This window comes from Lates calcarifer, linkage group LG20 (assembly GCF_001640805.2).
Source record: "Lates calcarifer isolate ASB-BC8 linkage group LG20, TLL_Latcal_v3, whole genome shotgun sequence".
Lineage (NCBI taxonomy): Eukaryota > Metazoa > Chordata > Actinopteri > Centropomidae > Lates > Lates calcarifer.
The window spans coordinates 7742370-7760711 of record NC_066852.1 but is presented as its reverse complement, the minus strand read 5'-3'; the positions used below and the strand labels follow the sequence as shown (position 1 = coordinate 7760711).

Below are 18342 nucleotides of genomic sequence, written 5' to 3'. Positions count from 1 at the left end.
AGCATAAATTAATCAACAGTTGTATTTTTTAATTGTTCTATGCATGTACACAGTTTGATCTGAGTTCTTTCTGTGTTTTGATTCTGTGCATGGTCCAGAAAGATCCCAGAATAAACTGAATGCAAAGCCATGGGTGATAAAAGCTGTGGTGGTTGTGGGGGAAAAATCTGTTTTTTGAGGTAAACAGTAACATAGCTTTGATATCACAAATAATATATGAAGAAATAGAGACTATTTTAATTCATTTAATCTATTTTCTCCTGATCTTCCTGATTCCCTCCAGCCCACAGGTCATGATATGTTTGTGTGGACATTAATTCTAAAGTGACTAAAGTAAACCTGGGTTAGCAGAGACGTGAAATTGCTGAGAACCATGCAAATCAAACGATTCTTGGTATTCAGCAGTGCAGTTATTTCTGTGCGTGTAAAATTACTGAAGTACTGTTACTGCTTGTTTCCACTGAATTCACCCATCTTGAACACACCCTCCTAGCTCATATAGAAACTTGGTTTGTTTCATTCTAAATGTTGGGTTGTCTGGGTTGAAGGTAACTGGTGTAGTAGGAGCTGAAAGTCAACTAACAGGGAGGGATTTTTTTCTGTATCACCACATATGTCTGTGTGAAGCAGATTGCACCAGTTTAAGGCAAATAATTTTCTTAATCAGTCAATATCTTTTTGTGTAAAAAAAATATACAGTATAAATGAAGTGAAGTGCGCACTCTGCTAAAGCTTATTGACTAAAGTTATTTTACTTCTGATGAGGTATTGCACCTTGGCAGACTGTAACTGCTGCCTGTCTTTTTGTTGAAGAATAGTAAACTGATGAAAAATCCTAAATTTCACATCTTTAACCATTTGCACCCTGGTCACATCACTGTTACTATAAATAGCCCTCTTTGAGTTATGTGAGCAAAGTCTTCTCGTTAACCCAATATGCAGAGAGGGAGTATTTTTGATCCTATTAGTCACCGGGTGCTCTGGTCACCTGAGACGCACCCTGACAAAGATGGCATTGATCAGTCCTTCCAAAACCTGCCCTTCTCTCCTCCGGCCCAAACACAGTCAGACATCTCACTTAGGGTGATGGGACCTGAGGCAAACAGGGCAAGACAGCGTGGGTGAGGGATAGTGCGGCAGGTCACAGCCGACTCTCTTTTTATATGGCATCGTTAAGTTTAATGCGTGACTCTGCGGGGCATTTTCTCATCTCCCCCACTTCCATTCTGATTACCTTGGCCCCCAAGCTCTGACAGAAATACAGAGGCTGTAACAGACAGAGAGAGGTTTGACTCTCAGCCAGAAGGTCTTACCACAGCCATTTAGAATAATATTCAGTCGCTCAAGAAGACTTATTGTTCAGATTGTGTACTGTAGGCCTGTTTTTGTGGTTAATATAGCACACTGAGTCCCTCAGTGAAGGGATGCACAAAGATCTGAATGTAATTGTAGCTTTGATGAGTAAGTGTGTATGTGTGTGCGTGTTTGTGTGAGAGAGAGAGAAAGACACAAAGAGAGGGAGAGGTCAGATGTGTGTTCCAGGTCTGGTGTCATATTATGTGCCTCTCAGGCACAGTGTGTATCCCAGGACGTCCTGCTTTATTCATCCCTGATTCATTTGTTTTGGTCCTCAGTCTCACACTCGCTCATCAAGTCATTCCTACACATGCTTAGGCCAAGGCTCTGAAATTGCTAATGTATTTATTCATCAGGATGGCAACCAGCTTGTATGTTGTTTTAGGAAACAGTATGCCATTGATTCATTTTTAGAGCAGCTCATTTATCAGGGGAACACAACGTGACCTTGAGCTCTTAATCAGCATCATCCACTGAAGTGTATTGTTTTGTGAATCCCATGAACATTGTAATATGTGCTGTAATGTCACCAGTTGTCGTAAGTGTGTGTGTCTGTATCTGTGTTCTGTGAGAGGAGTCATCCCAGACAGGCCCTGACTCACAGGCCAGCCGGGCAGCCATCCGGACCACTCTCCCTCCCTGCCCCCACCACACCTCAGTCAAAACAGACACATTGTCCACCATCAGCCCAATTCACAACAGCCACAACTTATGAAGAGGGAGAGATAGTGAGGAGGGTTGTTTGTGATAATTCCTCCTGTAAATATGCTCAGTGTTGTCCGGTTGAGATATCCATGTTATGCCTCATCCTGATAGCAACCATGAATCTTAATTATGAGGAGGTTGTGTTTTATTTTAATTTATCCTAGACACACAAATCATCAGCTTATTATTTTGTTTTGTCAAACTTTAAAAGATTCACTGCTGTGAACATAATTTATTACTAGACTGCAATGGAACTTAAATCACCATCACACGGCATTGCTGCTTTTTCTGTATTTCTTCAGTCTTGTTCCAGCACAATGAGACATACTGTAGCAAACATCAGGAACTTTCACTTGTCTGCATTTGCTGGCTTCTAACCACAACCTCTCAGTATGTAAACACACTTTCAAGCCTATATGTACAACTGATCAGAAAGTAAAGAAGTTAACTATAACTACATTTTATTATTTTTTGACTCTGTCATGGATAAACCTTGTTACAAAACTCAGATATAATTGACCTTACTGCTTGTCCTTATGCTGAGGTCTTCTTTGTTACTTTATTAAATGGTAACTTATACAGCAGCCAGAGTAGAACATGTAGTTTTGCAGCGGAAGATATACAGCATGCTGTGGCTTTTGACAGGAACGTAGTAACCTATGTGGTTATCTGAGCAGCATGTCACATGTATATGAACCACACACTCCATATAGTCCCACAGCGTACTGTATACTGAAAAAGTCTCACACATATACTTTTGTGCTCACTTTCTAACCTGCTGTGTTGGATTAGTGACATACATCGCGTTTATGGGACAGTCGAGCTTCAAAGTTCTCATTTATTCCACGTGCCATAAATTTTCCACCCCATGACCAGGTTCCTGTGGTGTGTTTCTGCCCTACACATTTATTTAAAATGTCGTAATTTGTTCATTTAACCCCTCTTTTATGTTTCAGTTTTCTGACACACTGCAGAGTTTCCCTTTTGGGACTAATAAAATGTAAATTTAAATACAGTAGGTGTGGTTATCACCAGGTCATTAGGTGTTCATTTGAAAAGAGAGCTAGACATTGTCCCATAGGAAACAATGTCACCATAGATCCTGTACAGCGACCATTCCTCCAAACATGACATCACAGGATGGATGGAGACTCTCTGAGCAACCCGCAATGCCCTACACCTCCTCTTCCTCTTCTCTTCCACCACCTCCTCCTCTATTTCCAGCCTGCCTGTTGCTGCCACTCCACAAGTAGAAGTATGACTTGTCTGGATGTGTCTCCATTCATATCTGACTCATTGAACAACCCTTTCTCACCATTGGAAGGGTCCAGGCCTGGTTACCCAGTGACCCAGCAACACCACACACCTCCACACACAGACCAAGAGGGTCTGTGTGGGCATGCTGACCTGAACCTGGGGGGTCGTAGAGGTTGGAGGGCTGTTTTATGTGGCTGTCTGGGAAGTGAGAGGAATAATAGACTGCTATAATTGGTGCCCCCTGATTTCCTGGCAGCACTGCGGGCACCCGAGAGGATAGCATGTGTCCGAGCCTGTGTGTACATGTGTGTGTACTTTTTGTACGTGTGTGTGCTGGCTGACACAGATGGCTGTGGAGCAGGGATGTGATAAACACCCTGGGCAGGGGGATCTCCGTCCAGGAGTGGGCTCCATGCTTTAGTGGTGAAGTCACTGGGAAAAAGCCCAGTTGAACTGGAGGAGGAACAGACACACACGCACAAGCAAACACACACACACACACACACTCAGATTACACTGCAACATTTTGCACGTGAATCAAAATTTTCCTTACAATAAAGTGAAACATGCTCCTCCTCCCACAATTCCATTATTTCATTATTCCAACACTGAATAAAATCAAATTGGAGCAGTAATATTTTATCAAGCTTTTAACTGATTAAAGGAGTCAGGTTGTCAGTGTTTTGCACAGAGACGTGTAGAGGTCAGAGTTTCAGTGCCTCAGGTCAGAGTGCTGCCTAACCACTGTGTGTGTGTGTGCGTCAGTGTCTCTGCTGTTATGTTAGGTGTGAACTGTGGCCCTGTGGAGCATTGGGTAACACTAGCGATTGCCTAAGCCAGTTGTTGTGATGATGTCGTAACCAGTTGGACCTGGCCAGGATTTGGCTGTCATGTGAGCCCTTGTTCTCTATCATCCCCTGCCTGGAACGTCAGGGCACGTGTGAGTGTGCCTGCGTGTGTGATCTTGTGTGCGCGAGCCCTTAGAACTTCATTATCATAAAGAACAAGGAATTGTGAATTTTATGAGTGTGTGTGTGTGTGTGTGTGTTCAAGTGCCATTGGAGGTGGCAGCCGTCAGAAGGGGCAGACAGGTCAAAGGTCGCTCTGACTCACAGGCTGTGGAATTTAGTTTTCACAAAATGAACACAGGACGCCTAAACACGCTCCACACTCCGTGAACAGCAGCAGGAAATGATAGTTTCTTTAAAAAAATGAGGGGCTGAGATGGCGTTCACAAATTAACCCCTCACAGCATTAATCAGGCTGCAGGAAGCTGAGAGATGTGGGGTTTTCCCTCCATATCTTCTTGTTTTGCCAGAACTTATATCCTTATTTTTTCCTCATTTTTAATTAAGTTAGCTCCTTTTCCTGGTTAAGGTGCAGACAGGGAGCAGTTTCAAACACTGACTGTTGCAGTTTTAAGGTGAAAGTTGACAAGAGGAGTATATTGTTGTACTCAAGGCTGGAATGATTTATGTTGCAAAAATGCCAGATGTCGCTACATTTACCACCAGAGGTATGCTTTCATACTGCATGACCAGACATGATATGGAGCATTTGGTTCCTAATTGTATTTTTAAAGTTCCAAATTGAGGCACAGGATGATCTTTGATGGAGGATGATTTTGTTCTTCTAATCTGCAGCCCAGCAATAAGCACTGTACTCTAAAAGAATCAAGAATCATGAATGAAGAATGCAGAAAGATGCAAATATAGAATGTATTACCTTTTCTTTATTTGGAAAATAATGCAAAAGTAGGTTGCTGTGTTCTTAAGAAATATCTGTCACCTGTAAGTGTTGAGATTTCTTTTGTGTACTTCAAATGGAATATTTTTCATACTTGATTCTTTGCAGACAAAGGTGATGAGCCTGTTTGTGTTGATGAGGAAGAAGAGGGGCTATAGAGGTGCCAGGTCTTAAAAATGACCTAAAATAATTTAAACATACAAACATATAAACCAAATTACCAAAATTATTCATTTCTTAAAAATATAAATAAATAAAACATTTAGTACTATATGACAACATGTGTTGTGTGTGTGTGTGTGTGTGTGTGTGTGTGTGTGTGTGTGTGTGTGTGTGTGTGTGTGTGTGTTTTGTGGGTTCAACCCTACAACCCCAGAATAGCTGGGCGCATAATGAAATTAGTGATTCATAGGTTTGATGCACCTTCCTAAAATTGACTTTGATTCTAAAATCCACATATGGGCAGCATTGTTGAATTTCACTTAACACGCTGGTACAAATTGTCAAACACTTTTGTCTCATTCGTATGTTTATGTTACACAGTGTACTGAATGACCACACTGAGGATGATTTGAAAAGATGGAAAAAGTGATCGGTTCGATGGCAATGTAGGACAGGGGTGGTACTGTGATTTCTCTTGTATCTCTGGACGAGAGCTGTTCATCTTCAAAATTATTGATCGAACTCCGTTAGGCCACTTTTAATTTATTCTTGGATGAAATGGTTTTCCCCTTGAACAAAGAAAGTGTGCTGATGTACATGTCAACTTTATGTTTGTTCTCTGTTTCGTTTGAACTCCTCATACATCAGATATATAGGGGTCAAAACAGTTTTCTACCTAGTTCAACAAAAACTAAACTCAGCTGTTTAAACTACTGAGTTCCTCTTCCCACATGTCACATACAGTCAAGTTAGACAACTTTTACACTTTGATTTTCTCTAAATGCCTTTGTTACTCTGTTTTTATCTATATCCCCTTAGCTTCTATTGTTCATTACACCTAATAGATTAAGAAATAAAAGGGTCCTTAATGCATTGAATAAATCATTGAGAGATTTACTTTTAATTGATATATTTCATCCCTTTATTGATTCAGTTTAGTGACCAAATGGAAATCATTTGATGGAGCTACAGTCTTTGCTCTTAATATTTAGAAGTCTACATGCTACCTGTTTGTTCTTAATTAATACATTTCACCCACACTGCTTTGTTTACAAATACCTGCAGTTATATAAAATATACAGTGTGAATAATTAGTCACATACATATACTCAGAGTCATTTTTATAACCCAAGTAAGTGAAGCCCCTTATGCTTTTTGCACAACTTCTGGAAGTAATTTAATCAATTGGAGAACAACTGTTATAAAGTTGTAAAGTAGGATCCACACATGCAGGGTTTTATGGTTGTAAAACCACCTAAATTTTAAGACTTTTCATCATTGTTATTATTATCCTTTTTAACTATCCCATATTTTTTCTCTTTAGAGGAAGAAAGTGACAACAGTCACATTTTATAGATCTGCTCGGAATAACTGCAGTGTTTTTTATGCTTGACAATAGATTTATGGTGTCCATTTATATATTTGGACATGGGCCCACAAAAAAGGAGATCAACATATGAAATACATAACAGAATTCCTAATTTTAATTTACTTGAGGCATTAATTCATGTAAAAATCATAGTTGGTTCCTTTGCTTTGCTGTCACATGAAATGACGAAAAAAACTGAATACAAAAACTAGAAATTGAAAGTTATTTTAGGCACATTTGTGTTATAGCTGTTTCAGCTGATTAAATAAAATTAGAGACATTAATCTATAAGCTTTATTTTCATCATGAGTAGTAGTTGCATTTCATATATTTAAGAAGAACATACATACTGTTCTACGGGACTACTTTAGTGATTTTTACCAAATTATGCTCACCATAAAACGAGGCATGATCAGTTTTTGATATAAGTGAGCCTTTATAGTTTATATAGAAATTTGGCAAGAGCTTTTAGAGTGTAAAAAAAAGCAGACTTTATGCTTTTTTAAAAAGTGCTGTAAATAGTTTTGTTTAGTTCCCTTTTCCACAGTGTCTCAAAGCTTCACTTTGGAAAAAAAATACAAGTGAGTTTTCTTTTACTCTCACTGAAAGCACAGGATTTTAACAAACCAGTTGTTAAAGTTTGTTCAGTAGCTGCTGAGTAAATAGTTCAGGCTTATCTTATGGTTGTTGTAAATTTCGGTTTCTAGCTGTTCTCGTCCTTGCCAGCTCAACTGAGAAATAAATCAAGAAATACTATTATAAATTTGCTTAACTTTGACTGAAACTTGAGGTCAACTTTTAGAGGAGTTTCTGTACAGCCTCACACTATTTATCTCACACATTTAATGCATGCACAGCTTACACACATTTCTCTTTTAATTCCAGCTAAGGGGAAGTAAATGTTTATCTCAGACTAATGAAGATAATCTTTGAACTTCTTTCACACACACACAGAATGATGCTCAGCACAGGTACTCACATGTAAATCATAAACACACTTACATTAGAAATTTTCAAATCCAACAGTTTCACAACATGCTCTGCAGAAAGTGAAAATATATTCCCAAAAAGGACAAAATCATCTGATTTTTAATGGAAAGACCAACAGCCAGTCCTGACTCTGAGGCATTAAAAACGTGTTTTAGACTGCTAGCTTTGAGCCTCTTTGTTGGTGGATTTGCCCAGACTCATGACTCAGTATTGCTCATCGTGTAAGGGATGATTTGCCCGCCATTTCTGAAAACAGTTTTCTCTCACTCTTTGTTCTTGCCTGTTTACCTTTATTTGCTGAACTAGTGTATTTCTCCACTGCTTTCTAATATTTATGTTTCATGTACAAACACATATTAGGCTTGTCATGCAGGTTATGTATTTTTAAATTAGTTTTACATTTCTGAGGCGTGGAGAAGTTAGGAATTTTGTCAAGTGGGGGATGGGAATACTGGAGGCTTTGTTTCCCTCCAAAAAAAAAAAAAAAAATCCTAGCTTGATTTTTGATACCGTGTGTCCTAACTATTTCTATTGTGTAATTTAAAGCGGGATCCATCTGTTAGACTTCCTGTCTGCTTTATGTCCATTCACATGAAAGATATCATTACCTGGTATAAAGTTAATCATTAATGAAAGGCTTCCTTGTTGTAAACTTAATCATTTAACACAATCTGGTTTTTATTCTCACCACACATAGGTGTGTGTACATGTATCTGTGTGTGTGTGTGTGTGTGTGTGACTGTGTGTGTGTGGAGGTGGGGAGGGACGGAAATGACTTGCCTCCTTCAGAGAAAGTTATCAGCTCTAAACTCAACCGTATGTGACATGACTGCCCACGCAAACCTGCCTTAAAATCTCTGATGTGTTTCTGAGCTTTGATGATGCCTCCCCAACATGAACAAAAGACGTAAAAGTGGAGCATAAAGAATGCTTTGAAACAATAGCTCAGGGGATGTAATTGACTGTGTATAGCCACAAAAGAGAATAAGCGAAGGTCTTTAGTATGTATTTGTTTAGTGATTAATCACTAACTCCAGCCCAGGGATGGGCCACTGATTCGCTATTCTAGGGCATTCTCTGCAGTCTCTCGCGTCTTCTTTTTTCTTTAAGTGTGTGTGTGTGTAGGACAGGAGGGGGGGTGGGGGGGTTGTTCAGTAGTGTGCTTGTAGTTGGTGGCTAAATCTTGTAAAGGGTTTCCTAATATGGGCCGTCTTACAGAAGCTCCCTCCCCCTGTGGGCCATCCCCCCCAGGTCTCAGCCAGTGATGACACAGCTTGGGTACGACTGACTTCCTCATTAATTGGCTGAAACCAGTTCTTACAGGAACCGCCTGTGATAAATGTGAGAGTTCTGAGAAGTCATTCATTTCTCCTCGCTGCAGCGGCAGAGGAGGCACTGCAGGGGAGTTGAACGAGTTCACCAATGTGTGTGTGTGAGAGGGAAGAGGAAGCCGAGTATGTGTGTGTGAGAGGAGAGGAGAGCAGAGCAGAGCGGGAGAATGTGGGTGACTACTGATGCCGCGGCTGCTGTATGAGGACCAGCCAACTTTATTTCTTTATTTCTTTCTTTTTTCTTTTTTTTAATTTTTCTTTTTTTACTTTTTTGGTTTGTTTTTGAGAAGCGCTATTTTCCATGGCTTTGGTAGAGTCTGCTTTTTTTCAGTGTGTGTATGTTTATGTGCGTGTGTTTGTGGGGAAAAACAGTGAAGGGATTGCACTCGTTGCTCTCTCCGTCTTTCTCTCTTCTCGGGGAGAGGAAGCAGGGGAGACCGACACAGTACAGGAGATAGGACAGCATGCCTCCCTTTGTTGCTGCCCTTGGGCTGGTGAGTAACAATGATGTGACGTGATTTGTGCCCCCCCCCCCACCCCCACCCCACCCCCATCTCTCTCCTCTTCCTTCCCTCCCGCTTTCCCTCCTTTTCCTCCCCCACCCCCACCCCCACCCCTCCCTCCCTCTGTGTTGGTGGAGGCAGAGCTGTTCCACTGCTGGGTGCGGCACTGCAGAAGCCCTTCAGGGAGTACTTGGAGGCCCAGAAGGCCAAGCTGCACCATCGTGCCGGAGAGGGGATCCCAACTGTAAGTACAGGGGCCTCAGCCCCCAGCTCACAGCCTCTATTCATTCATGTGCGTGCGCCAAGAAAAGAATGTGGCCCCCTTACTTTTGCCTCTTTCACTCCTTCTCCCTCTACTTTTTTTGTGTCCCTTTCTTCTCTTTATCTAAACCCTCCTTTATATCTCTGACCCAGTTTTCTCTCATGAACACAATTAATTCTGTTTTTGCCCTCTTTACCTGTAGCTTTTGCTTTCAATTAGAAATTGAAAGCAAAAATCTGTTTCATAAAATTTTTAAAACCTGATTTAATGTCTATAAGAGAAGTGTTGATGTTGTATATTTTACTCTAACCTGTAGTGATACAGTAGATTACAGGGGCTTGTTTAGGGCCAGAGTGACAGTGTAGGTTAGCACTGCACTGGGCGGGCTGGAGGGGAGGGAGGAGGAGAGGGGCCAGTGTGGGGTCTGGCTCCACTCGCTGTATTGAACTGTACTACTGTAGCGCGGGGCATGCTGACTCATGCTCCATCTTACCAATTGGGAGTGTGTGTGTGAGTGTGGTCACTCCCCTATGTGTCACACACACACACTTGCACTCAGTGCTCCGCCTGAACCCAGCACTGACTGTAGACCAGGGCGGGGGCCCCCCCCCTCCGCCAGTGACAATCCATCAAAACCCCCCTGTCTAGAACAAAAAGAGCCAGTTGTAGCTGTAGCCTATTTCTCTTTCAAAGCTTTTTTCGCTCCTCTCTATTTCTCACTCCCCCTTTCTCTCTCTTGCTCTAAGTGATTCATTGAAAACGATTTTTCTTTTTTTTATGTGCTTACTAGGAGGGAGAAGAAAAAAAGGATAGACTTTGAGTTGCACAAGGACAGATTAAGGCATTTCTAGAACAATGTTCCTTTTTTCTTGTAACTTGAGCCTCCTGCAGTTACAGGAGAGAAGCAAGCCAATTTAACTTGGTGGAGGCAGGCTGCAGGCTGGGGTCAGTGGGGGCGTTAGGAGGGAGGACGGTGGGGGCTGCCGCGTGTTTTATTACCCCTGATCTCTATCTGTCCAGCACATGGAGCTGGATCCCCACCTAGCCTACAGCATCAGGAGCAGAGGGGAGAGCAGGGTGTGGGGTGAAAAGGGGAGGGGGGTGGCCCTCACTTTACTGACCAAGCTCTTCTCCTCTCTCTGTTCTCTCTGTGGTTCCTGGCAGGAGGAGAACTGGCTGTCGTGGCTCTTTGAGAAGGTTGTGGTCATCATGGTATGCTTCTTTGTCTGCTCCATTGTCAACTCCATGGCCCAGAGCTACGCCAAGCGCAAGCAGCAGGGGAAGTACTCGGAGGACAAGACGGAGTGAAGGCCAGCTAGCGATCACGGCAAGCCATCAGCTTCAGAAGCTCCCACCACTCCTCTCCTCATTTCTGCTCTCCCTACTAGCTGATACCCCACCATTATCTCAAGCAAAATATCAGTCCCCATCTGGTTTCTCTCTTGTTATTGTAGCAACATGTTGATGTTGAACTTGGACTTCAATTTACTTGCTTTTTAAGGCTTTACATTTGGTAGTGATTTCTGCGATTGTTCTCTGTAAGGTAGGTGCTTGTTGGGTTACGTATGAGTGTGTGTAAGCTGTTGTGTTGTTAAAGTGTCCCAGTTGGTGCTTTTAGTAGGTCCAGAGCACGTGAGAAGAATCTGCTGGCAATAATTCTCCTCAGTGAGGCCTTAAGCTACACTGTTCGTTCCACTACAACAATATTAAAAGTCTTATATCTTCATAGAGTCACTTGAATTCACTTTATTTGAATAAGCTACGATTGTTAGTGTTGATTATGTGGTGAGACTTCTGTAAAACCAGCATATTATTTGTTTGGTAACTTATTTATGATTTCTATTTGCACATTTATTAATAAGATATTCTGTATTTATTACAGTTAAGAGTTGTTGTGCAGTGTTGGTTGTGGTTAGACAAGACAAGTAAATGGACTGTGAATAATTGTGCCCTCTTCAGATCCACCTCATTTCTACATATTGTAGAGCACTAAGTCAGTTGTAGAGAAGATGTTAATGAATGTTTCCAACTGTTCATGGTGCTTTAGATGACCACTTCTTTTGTGTGTGCAGTAAAGCTCATTTTGGTAGTTTTGGATGAGAAATGATAAATCGTCCATGAATCACCCTGCTGGTCCCTTTGTCTGCCCTTATTGTTCTGCTTCCAGGAAGAGAGCACATGAGTCAGCCTGGGGCTACTTTACCAGATGCAGCCATATATTGAATCAGATCCACGACTGTGTGTGAGAGAGTGTGTGCGTGCCTGTGTGTGAGACAGTGAGCGAGACAGAGATAGTAGGTTGCGTTTGCGTGGCTGCCACATTTGTTGCTCTCTCTCTCTCTTTTATCTTTTATGGATTAGAGCAGATTGTGCTCCACTAATAGACCAGGAGTCTGCCTGGAAGTCTTAGTATGGCAGATTGTTGCTGTTCGCTTTAACTTAGGGACAGACTGTGTCATGGTAAGTGTTCTTTGTCCTCACTTGTCCACGGAGCTTTTTTAAAAATCATTTTTACCTACGATGAGAACAGAAAGCTCGTGTTTGACAATACGTGAACGGCTCATTAAAGAAAACTCGGGATTTCATACGATCAGTGTTCCTTTTTTGCCTTTTTGTGTTCATTGGATAACGTCAGCTGGCTCTCTATATATGCAGTACCTTCTTTTTTCCATAATTGCCAGTGAAATGTGCTATTTTCTTCTCCCTCTCTGTACCGCTGCTGTGCTACGCTGGACTGAGCGCAGTGGGCGCTAGAGCAGGCACCAGCAGGAGGGGGAAAAAAAACCCTCAAGCGCACAGTAAAAAGCGTCTGTGCCGTTACCTTAGCTGAACCTTCGAATGAACTCGTTGCACTGCCCCAGTCACGGAGCCAGGAGACGAATCACTCGAGTAGATTCAAAACAGAGGGGTACTGTTGAGCGGGCTGAACCCTGCGCTCTGCACCAGCTCTAGTCAGAACATTCACATCTCCTCTTTTCTCCTGTCATGGTAAGTAGGATTAGGATTCTTTTTTTTTCCATTGTTGTCGTCTCTGTACATGCGTACGTCTCAGGCATGTCCGTCACTCTCTCGGCCTGTCAGATAGCTTATCAGACTGGTGTTGGCTGTTAAGATTGCAAGGCGACAACAGTCTGTAGGCTGTCTGACATTTCGGGCTCTTTCATCTGACCAGCATCCTGTTTTGTCCTCCTTCTGTTACTGTCATTGTCACAGTTAGCATCAGTTCCCATTTAGAGGTGTGTGCTGCGATGTCACTTCCCTTTATCCCAACCGCTTGTGAAACGTCGGGGACATGGGTCTATTGTTTATTTCCTCCATGCTGACGTCTGTGGGGGTTTTTATGTGGTTTTATGTGGGGAACTGTGTTTTCACATGTTTGCAAATGCAGATGTAGTGATGTCAGTAGTGTAGCTCTGTACATGTGTACGTGTGTGCGTGCGCGCGCGCGCGTGCGTGTGTGTGAGTTGGCTCCGTCCTCTTGAATTTCCAGAGAATCCAGACAGTACACACCTTATTGCAACACATCACATTGTGACACCCAGTCCTAGGTATGGTACACACAGTGCTCACCCAGCTCTCCCCTTCCCTTTTACACTTCCCTCTTCTCTTTTTCTCAGTACTTTCTTCTGTTGCTCAATATGCACTTTTTTTGTAGGAGGCTGCATTTTATTGGAACAACTCTCTTGAGGGGGTGTTTTTCTAAGGGCCACAAATTGGTAATTATACAAAGCTGAAAATCATTGCTTGACCAGTGGATACTTTTGCCGCAAAGCCTCAGTTTTATTTTTGATTCTTCTTTTTTTTCTACAATAGAGCAAAAGTGTAAAACTTTTTCCTGGTCATAAAAGCAAAATCATTGGATAACACTGGAATGGCTCGCTGGCTTAGAGAGTGTTTTTCTTGGCAGTTTCAGGATGTCCTGTTCCATAAGGGAGCCCCCTTTTGGCATGCCTGTCTGAGTGTGTGTGTGTGTGTGTGTGTGCATGTTTGTCTAGAAATTCTGTTTATATTTCTATGTGTAAGTGCCTGTATTTCTTGTCTAATAGATGTCTGTAACTGGGCTATTTTAAAAGTGTATGCACTGTTTTTTTCTGCTTTCACTATAAATAAAGTCTGTTAAAAAGAGGATCGGTGTTCTGTTCATTATGTGATAAGTCTTGACCACACTGGGCCAGTGTTGACCCACAGGCCTCCAAAGAATCTCACATGTCAGCCGAGAAAGGGGACAAGGAGGATACTGAGTCCATCACAACTCCGATTTCTTCGTCTAGTGTTTCACATCCAAATGGTTATCACATTACCGATTTGCTCTCTCCATACTGACATCGGCTCCATTTCAGATTCCACATTAGGCCTTTGCTATGAGTTGTGAATTATAGTTACATTTATGCTCTTGTAGTTAATTGAAGGTGTATTTAAATGTAGCACTCTTTTACCTTAAAATAGTATTTGTGCTAGTGGTAGTGAATCATAATGAAGTGAAACATGATTTGATGAATAATCTGTTGTTTTCTTTTTGCTAAATTATTATAACATTGTGATTGTTATACAACATCTTGTATGTTTGCTATGACCTAAAATAGGGTCACCTGCATTTAAATTATTTTTAAATGTTGGTTTTGTTTCACACATATTTACTAAAATCCATACATGAAAAAATCAGTAAAATTATACATACATAATAGACAGTAGTTCATATTGATCTCGTATGATGCAGGTATTTTTGACCTTGGGTCAGTTCTTTGTGGTTATGAGGTGAAAAAAAAAAAACAGGAACCTGACATCGATGTGAACACAGCGTGATCTTGTGTCCTGAGGTCAGATATGCGACCTGTGCTAGGAGACCCTTGTTGAGAGAAGTCCTGTTCCCAGAGCAGCCACACCCAGAACACCATGAAGATGACTATTTCCACCCGCCCCACCCTGGCTCTACCCCACCCTGCCCCGGGGCTCCGGCTGAAAACCCAACATGCAAATCCTGCCTGTCCAAACAGGCTGGGGGACTGATATTCAGATAATGACACTGCTTTTGTCCTTCCTCTCTCTCTCTCTCTCTCTGATCTCTCCATATGCTGTACATATACTACAATCGAATCCGGTGGCGCTGGTTTAATGTCTGGCACAGTGACCCACCCACTCACTCATGCCCCCCCCCCTCCCACACACACACACACACACACACACACACACCCTCCCTCACTGTCTCTCACTCTGGTTTTTTTCCCCTCCCTGTCAGCAGGCTAACCACCGAGGGATGCTGAAATATCACTGACTTCATCCACCACCCACCCACAAGCCCACTCTGCATTTGGTGATCCACTTAGTTCCTTTCACACTCTGTCTCATTAAATTATGCTGACCATGAGGATTTTTTTCCTTTCCTTTTTTCATTCAAAATCACATTAAGGTTCTTTGTTTTTGTATGTATCAGTCAGGGGGTCATGTCAAACCACAGTGGAGTGAGCAGGCAGACCAAATGTACAGGGATAGGTGGTTACCAAAGGAAAGTTACAATTTATGGGTATGTCACCCAGAATTACCCACTGTTTAATTTGCAGAACGCACCATTTTTAGAATGAGGGACGACACGGACGACACAGTAAATACAGTATCATACTACGCAGTATCAGATTGATTTAAGGGTGGCCATGGTTTGATGTTTAGAAAGAAAATGACTGTTAGCATACAGTCGTTTGTTATAATCAAAATACTGAAATACTAAGCATCAAAGATTTGAATAACCACTGTAAAAAAAATAAATAAATAAAATACATGTTATCTAGTGAAGATATTTTGAAAGTCCCCTCCTTAAATCTGAGCATGGACACAATATACTGGAAACCAGTCATAGTCCAATATAGAACGTAACACAAGTGTGATGTGAAACTTGAACCCAGCACGTTACAGTGAAGTAGGAGACATCTTGTGTCTGGTTGTTTAACTTTTGAGAAAATATTAAAATTTAAATATTCATTGTTTTTTCAGTGACAGAAGGAGTAGATAAGCTTTCAACAATTTTTAACTAGGTAACTGAACTTTTTTTGTGGAAATCATGTTTCACCACCACGTCACATAAATTATTATTCAAATCAGGGTAATTTTATCTGTCTGGTATTATACACATCTAACATAATAATAATAATTTATACTATTTTTTATTTTTCATAGAGAACTTTTCTAAACATAGTTACCAAGTGCTTAACAGTAAAATGAGAATATCAAACAGTAAAAAAAAGATAAAATCATCAGATTACACGAAAGATTTAAAAGTACAAGACAGAAACAAAAAGGAAAAAAAACACTTTACATTTATGTGTGTACTTTTTGAAATATGTACCTTATTGCATCAAATGTGAGTATAGACCTTAATGCAAGTCTCATCTACACTCAGGTCATATTTGTGTGATGTATTCAATAGTGACCAGTGCAGTTGTGTGTGGATCTCTTTCTCTTTCTCTCTCTCTCTCTCTGTCATACACACATGTTTATACTGTATGTGCACACACACATCATAACTGTGGTTACTGCAAAGCCCCAGCTCCAAAAGCCTTTGTTTCCTTTATTGTGGCTTTGGCATGCCAAGATCAAACAAGCTTATCAGTGGCTTCAGACTCTTCATAATTCACTCCATCTGAGAGGAGAGATATTATTGGTCTCATTTGAATTAGATCACTAGGTCAATTCACAATGATTGAGTGTCTAAACTTATCACCAGGCACTTGGCTGGCCTCTGTTGTTGTATGATTTACAATTATTTGAATACATCATTCAAACCACTACAATCTATTGATGTACTGTTTCTCAGATTAAATTGGACACAACAAAACACATCTCCTCGCACTGTGTTAAACTAAATTATGTGTGGGTATTTTAACAGAGCATGGTTAGGCAGGAGCATCTGCTGTTCCTGCCCACACGGTGCCAACATGGCAGACAGCCTAATGGTTGCTGCCAGGTGGCAATGACGGGGCACTGTCCCGAAACACACACATCCGAAGCTCTTCGCCTGCCTTTTACTCAAGGCGTTAACGCTCAGACTCACGTCTGGTTGTGTATTTGTTGCTGTACTTTTAGAGATTTCAAAGTACTTTCAAAACATTTTTGTCAGTTTGTGGGGAAAACACTTTCAGTGGAAAAAACCTGTGACTAAACCTATTGTACACTGTTGTAACAAATACAGTGAGTCACAATTTGGTTCGGTGTTACATATGGTCACAAATTTTTCTAGCTATATGTCATAAGAAGACCTGCATAATCATCATGCCTCTTTTCTTTTCTTCTACCTTTTGTGTCCCAAGAGCTTTGCCAATGAAACTGCGTAATACAGGTGTGTCGTAAATACACAGAGGACATGACTGCTGTAGTAAGATTTTAAAAAACACAATAGCGTAGAGTGGGTGTAAAATTGTAGAAATGTACCAAATAGTCCTACACACACACACACACACACACACAGTTAGAAACAACACACCCCTTTGATATGAGAAGACTCCACTGAGTCAACCTTAGGAATGCCTGAAATCTCTGCAGCAGATTTTCTCCTCAGGCGCTGAGTGCAGCTTAAGCACAGCTTTACATGTCAATACAGGTTTCTATGTCATGACATGATGCCATCTCAGAAATATTACTCAGGAATGTCTCACACTGCCTTCCATGCATACCAATGTATTGTCGGCCCTTTTCCGTTGTAGATGCAAATTAGGCAACACCAGAATGAACCGGAAAAACTGCCAACAGATGCGTACGTGCACAAAGGTTAAAGAATTGTAGGTGTCCTGGCAACATGTGGAATACCTTCATTTATTGGAAAAGTGGGTGAAATACTAATGGAAATAATCACTTTCCAGCTTTAGCTGAACAGAACCACAAATGTCACTACAACAAGAAGGATTGTTCCCCTTGGGACCATGAACATTTGTACAAAATTTCAGGCCACTACCTCAATAATACTAGCTACACAAACTAATAAAAACAAGATTAAAATTTGATAGTCAAGCTAGCAGGCCTGTGAGGTTGTAATGCCTGTTACACACCAGAAATACCCACTCAACTCACTGAGGTCAGTATCAGCACTGACACCGTTCTGTCATATCAGATCTGTGCATCCTCAGTTGCATCAGTTCTTCAGAAACAAAGAAAATGGAGCTTCTTTTTCGAGACTGAGTATTTTGCTCAACAAAATACAGACACGTTGCAATATCCACTGTGTCTGTATACCAGCATCAAAAACATATGGCATTACCATTGCCGCTACCAACTTCAGCTCTCAGCCTTTATGGCGTTGCAATCAGTGCTAATTTTAGTCCTGTCCACATACTCTGCATGAGGCCTGTTTACCGCACGCAGTGTGGTTGTATGCAGCGTGCCCATCAACGAGCCGCAAACAACCACAAAGAGCAAACAAAACCAGACACATTTATGCCAGGCTACACAACAAATACACTGTGCTCCCAGCTCATCTGGACTGGCTTTTCTGCTGTGATATTCCACCAAAAGACTTTAACTGCTTTAACAAGTTCACCTGAACTCCCAAACTGCTCTTGTTATGTTGTATCTTTGATTGATACCAACTGTTGAGCGGCATCAATCAAATCATCACACTGCTACATCCATTGCAGTGGTCCACAGAGCCTCCACCCTTTCACTATGTACTAGTTCCAC

General features: G+C 41.4%; 1 protein-coding gene across 3 annotated transcripts in view; it reads left to right on the top strand.

Annotated features, from left to right (window-relative positions):
* Positions 1-13807, top strand: part of LOC108893584 (vacuole membrane protein 1) — a 57767-nt gene extending 43960 nt beyond the window's left edge. For all 3 annotated transcript variants that reach the window (XM_018691738.2, XM_051078858.1, XM_051078859.1), the window contains 2 exons: positions 9561-9663; positions 10846-13807. In XM_018691738.2, the coding sequence (XP_018547254.1) occupies positions 9561-9663; positions 10846-10989 (247 nt within the window). In that variant the 3' untranslated portion in view covers positions 10990-13807. The remainder of the gene's footprint in view (positions 1-9560; positions 9664-10845) is intronic.
* The last annotated feature ends 4535 nt before the right edge of the window (positions 13808-18342 follow it).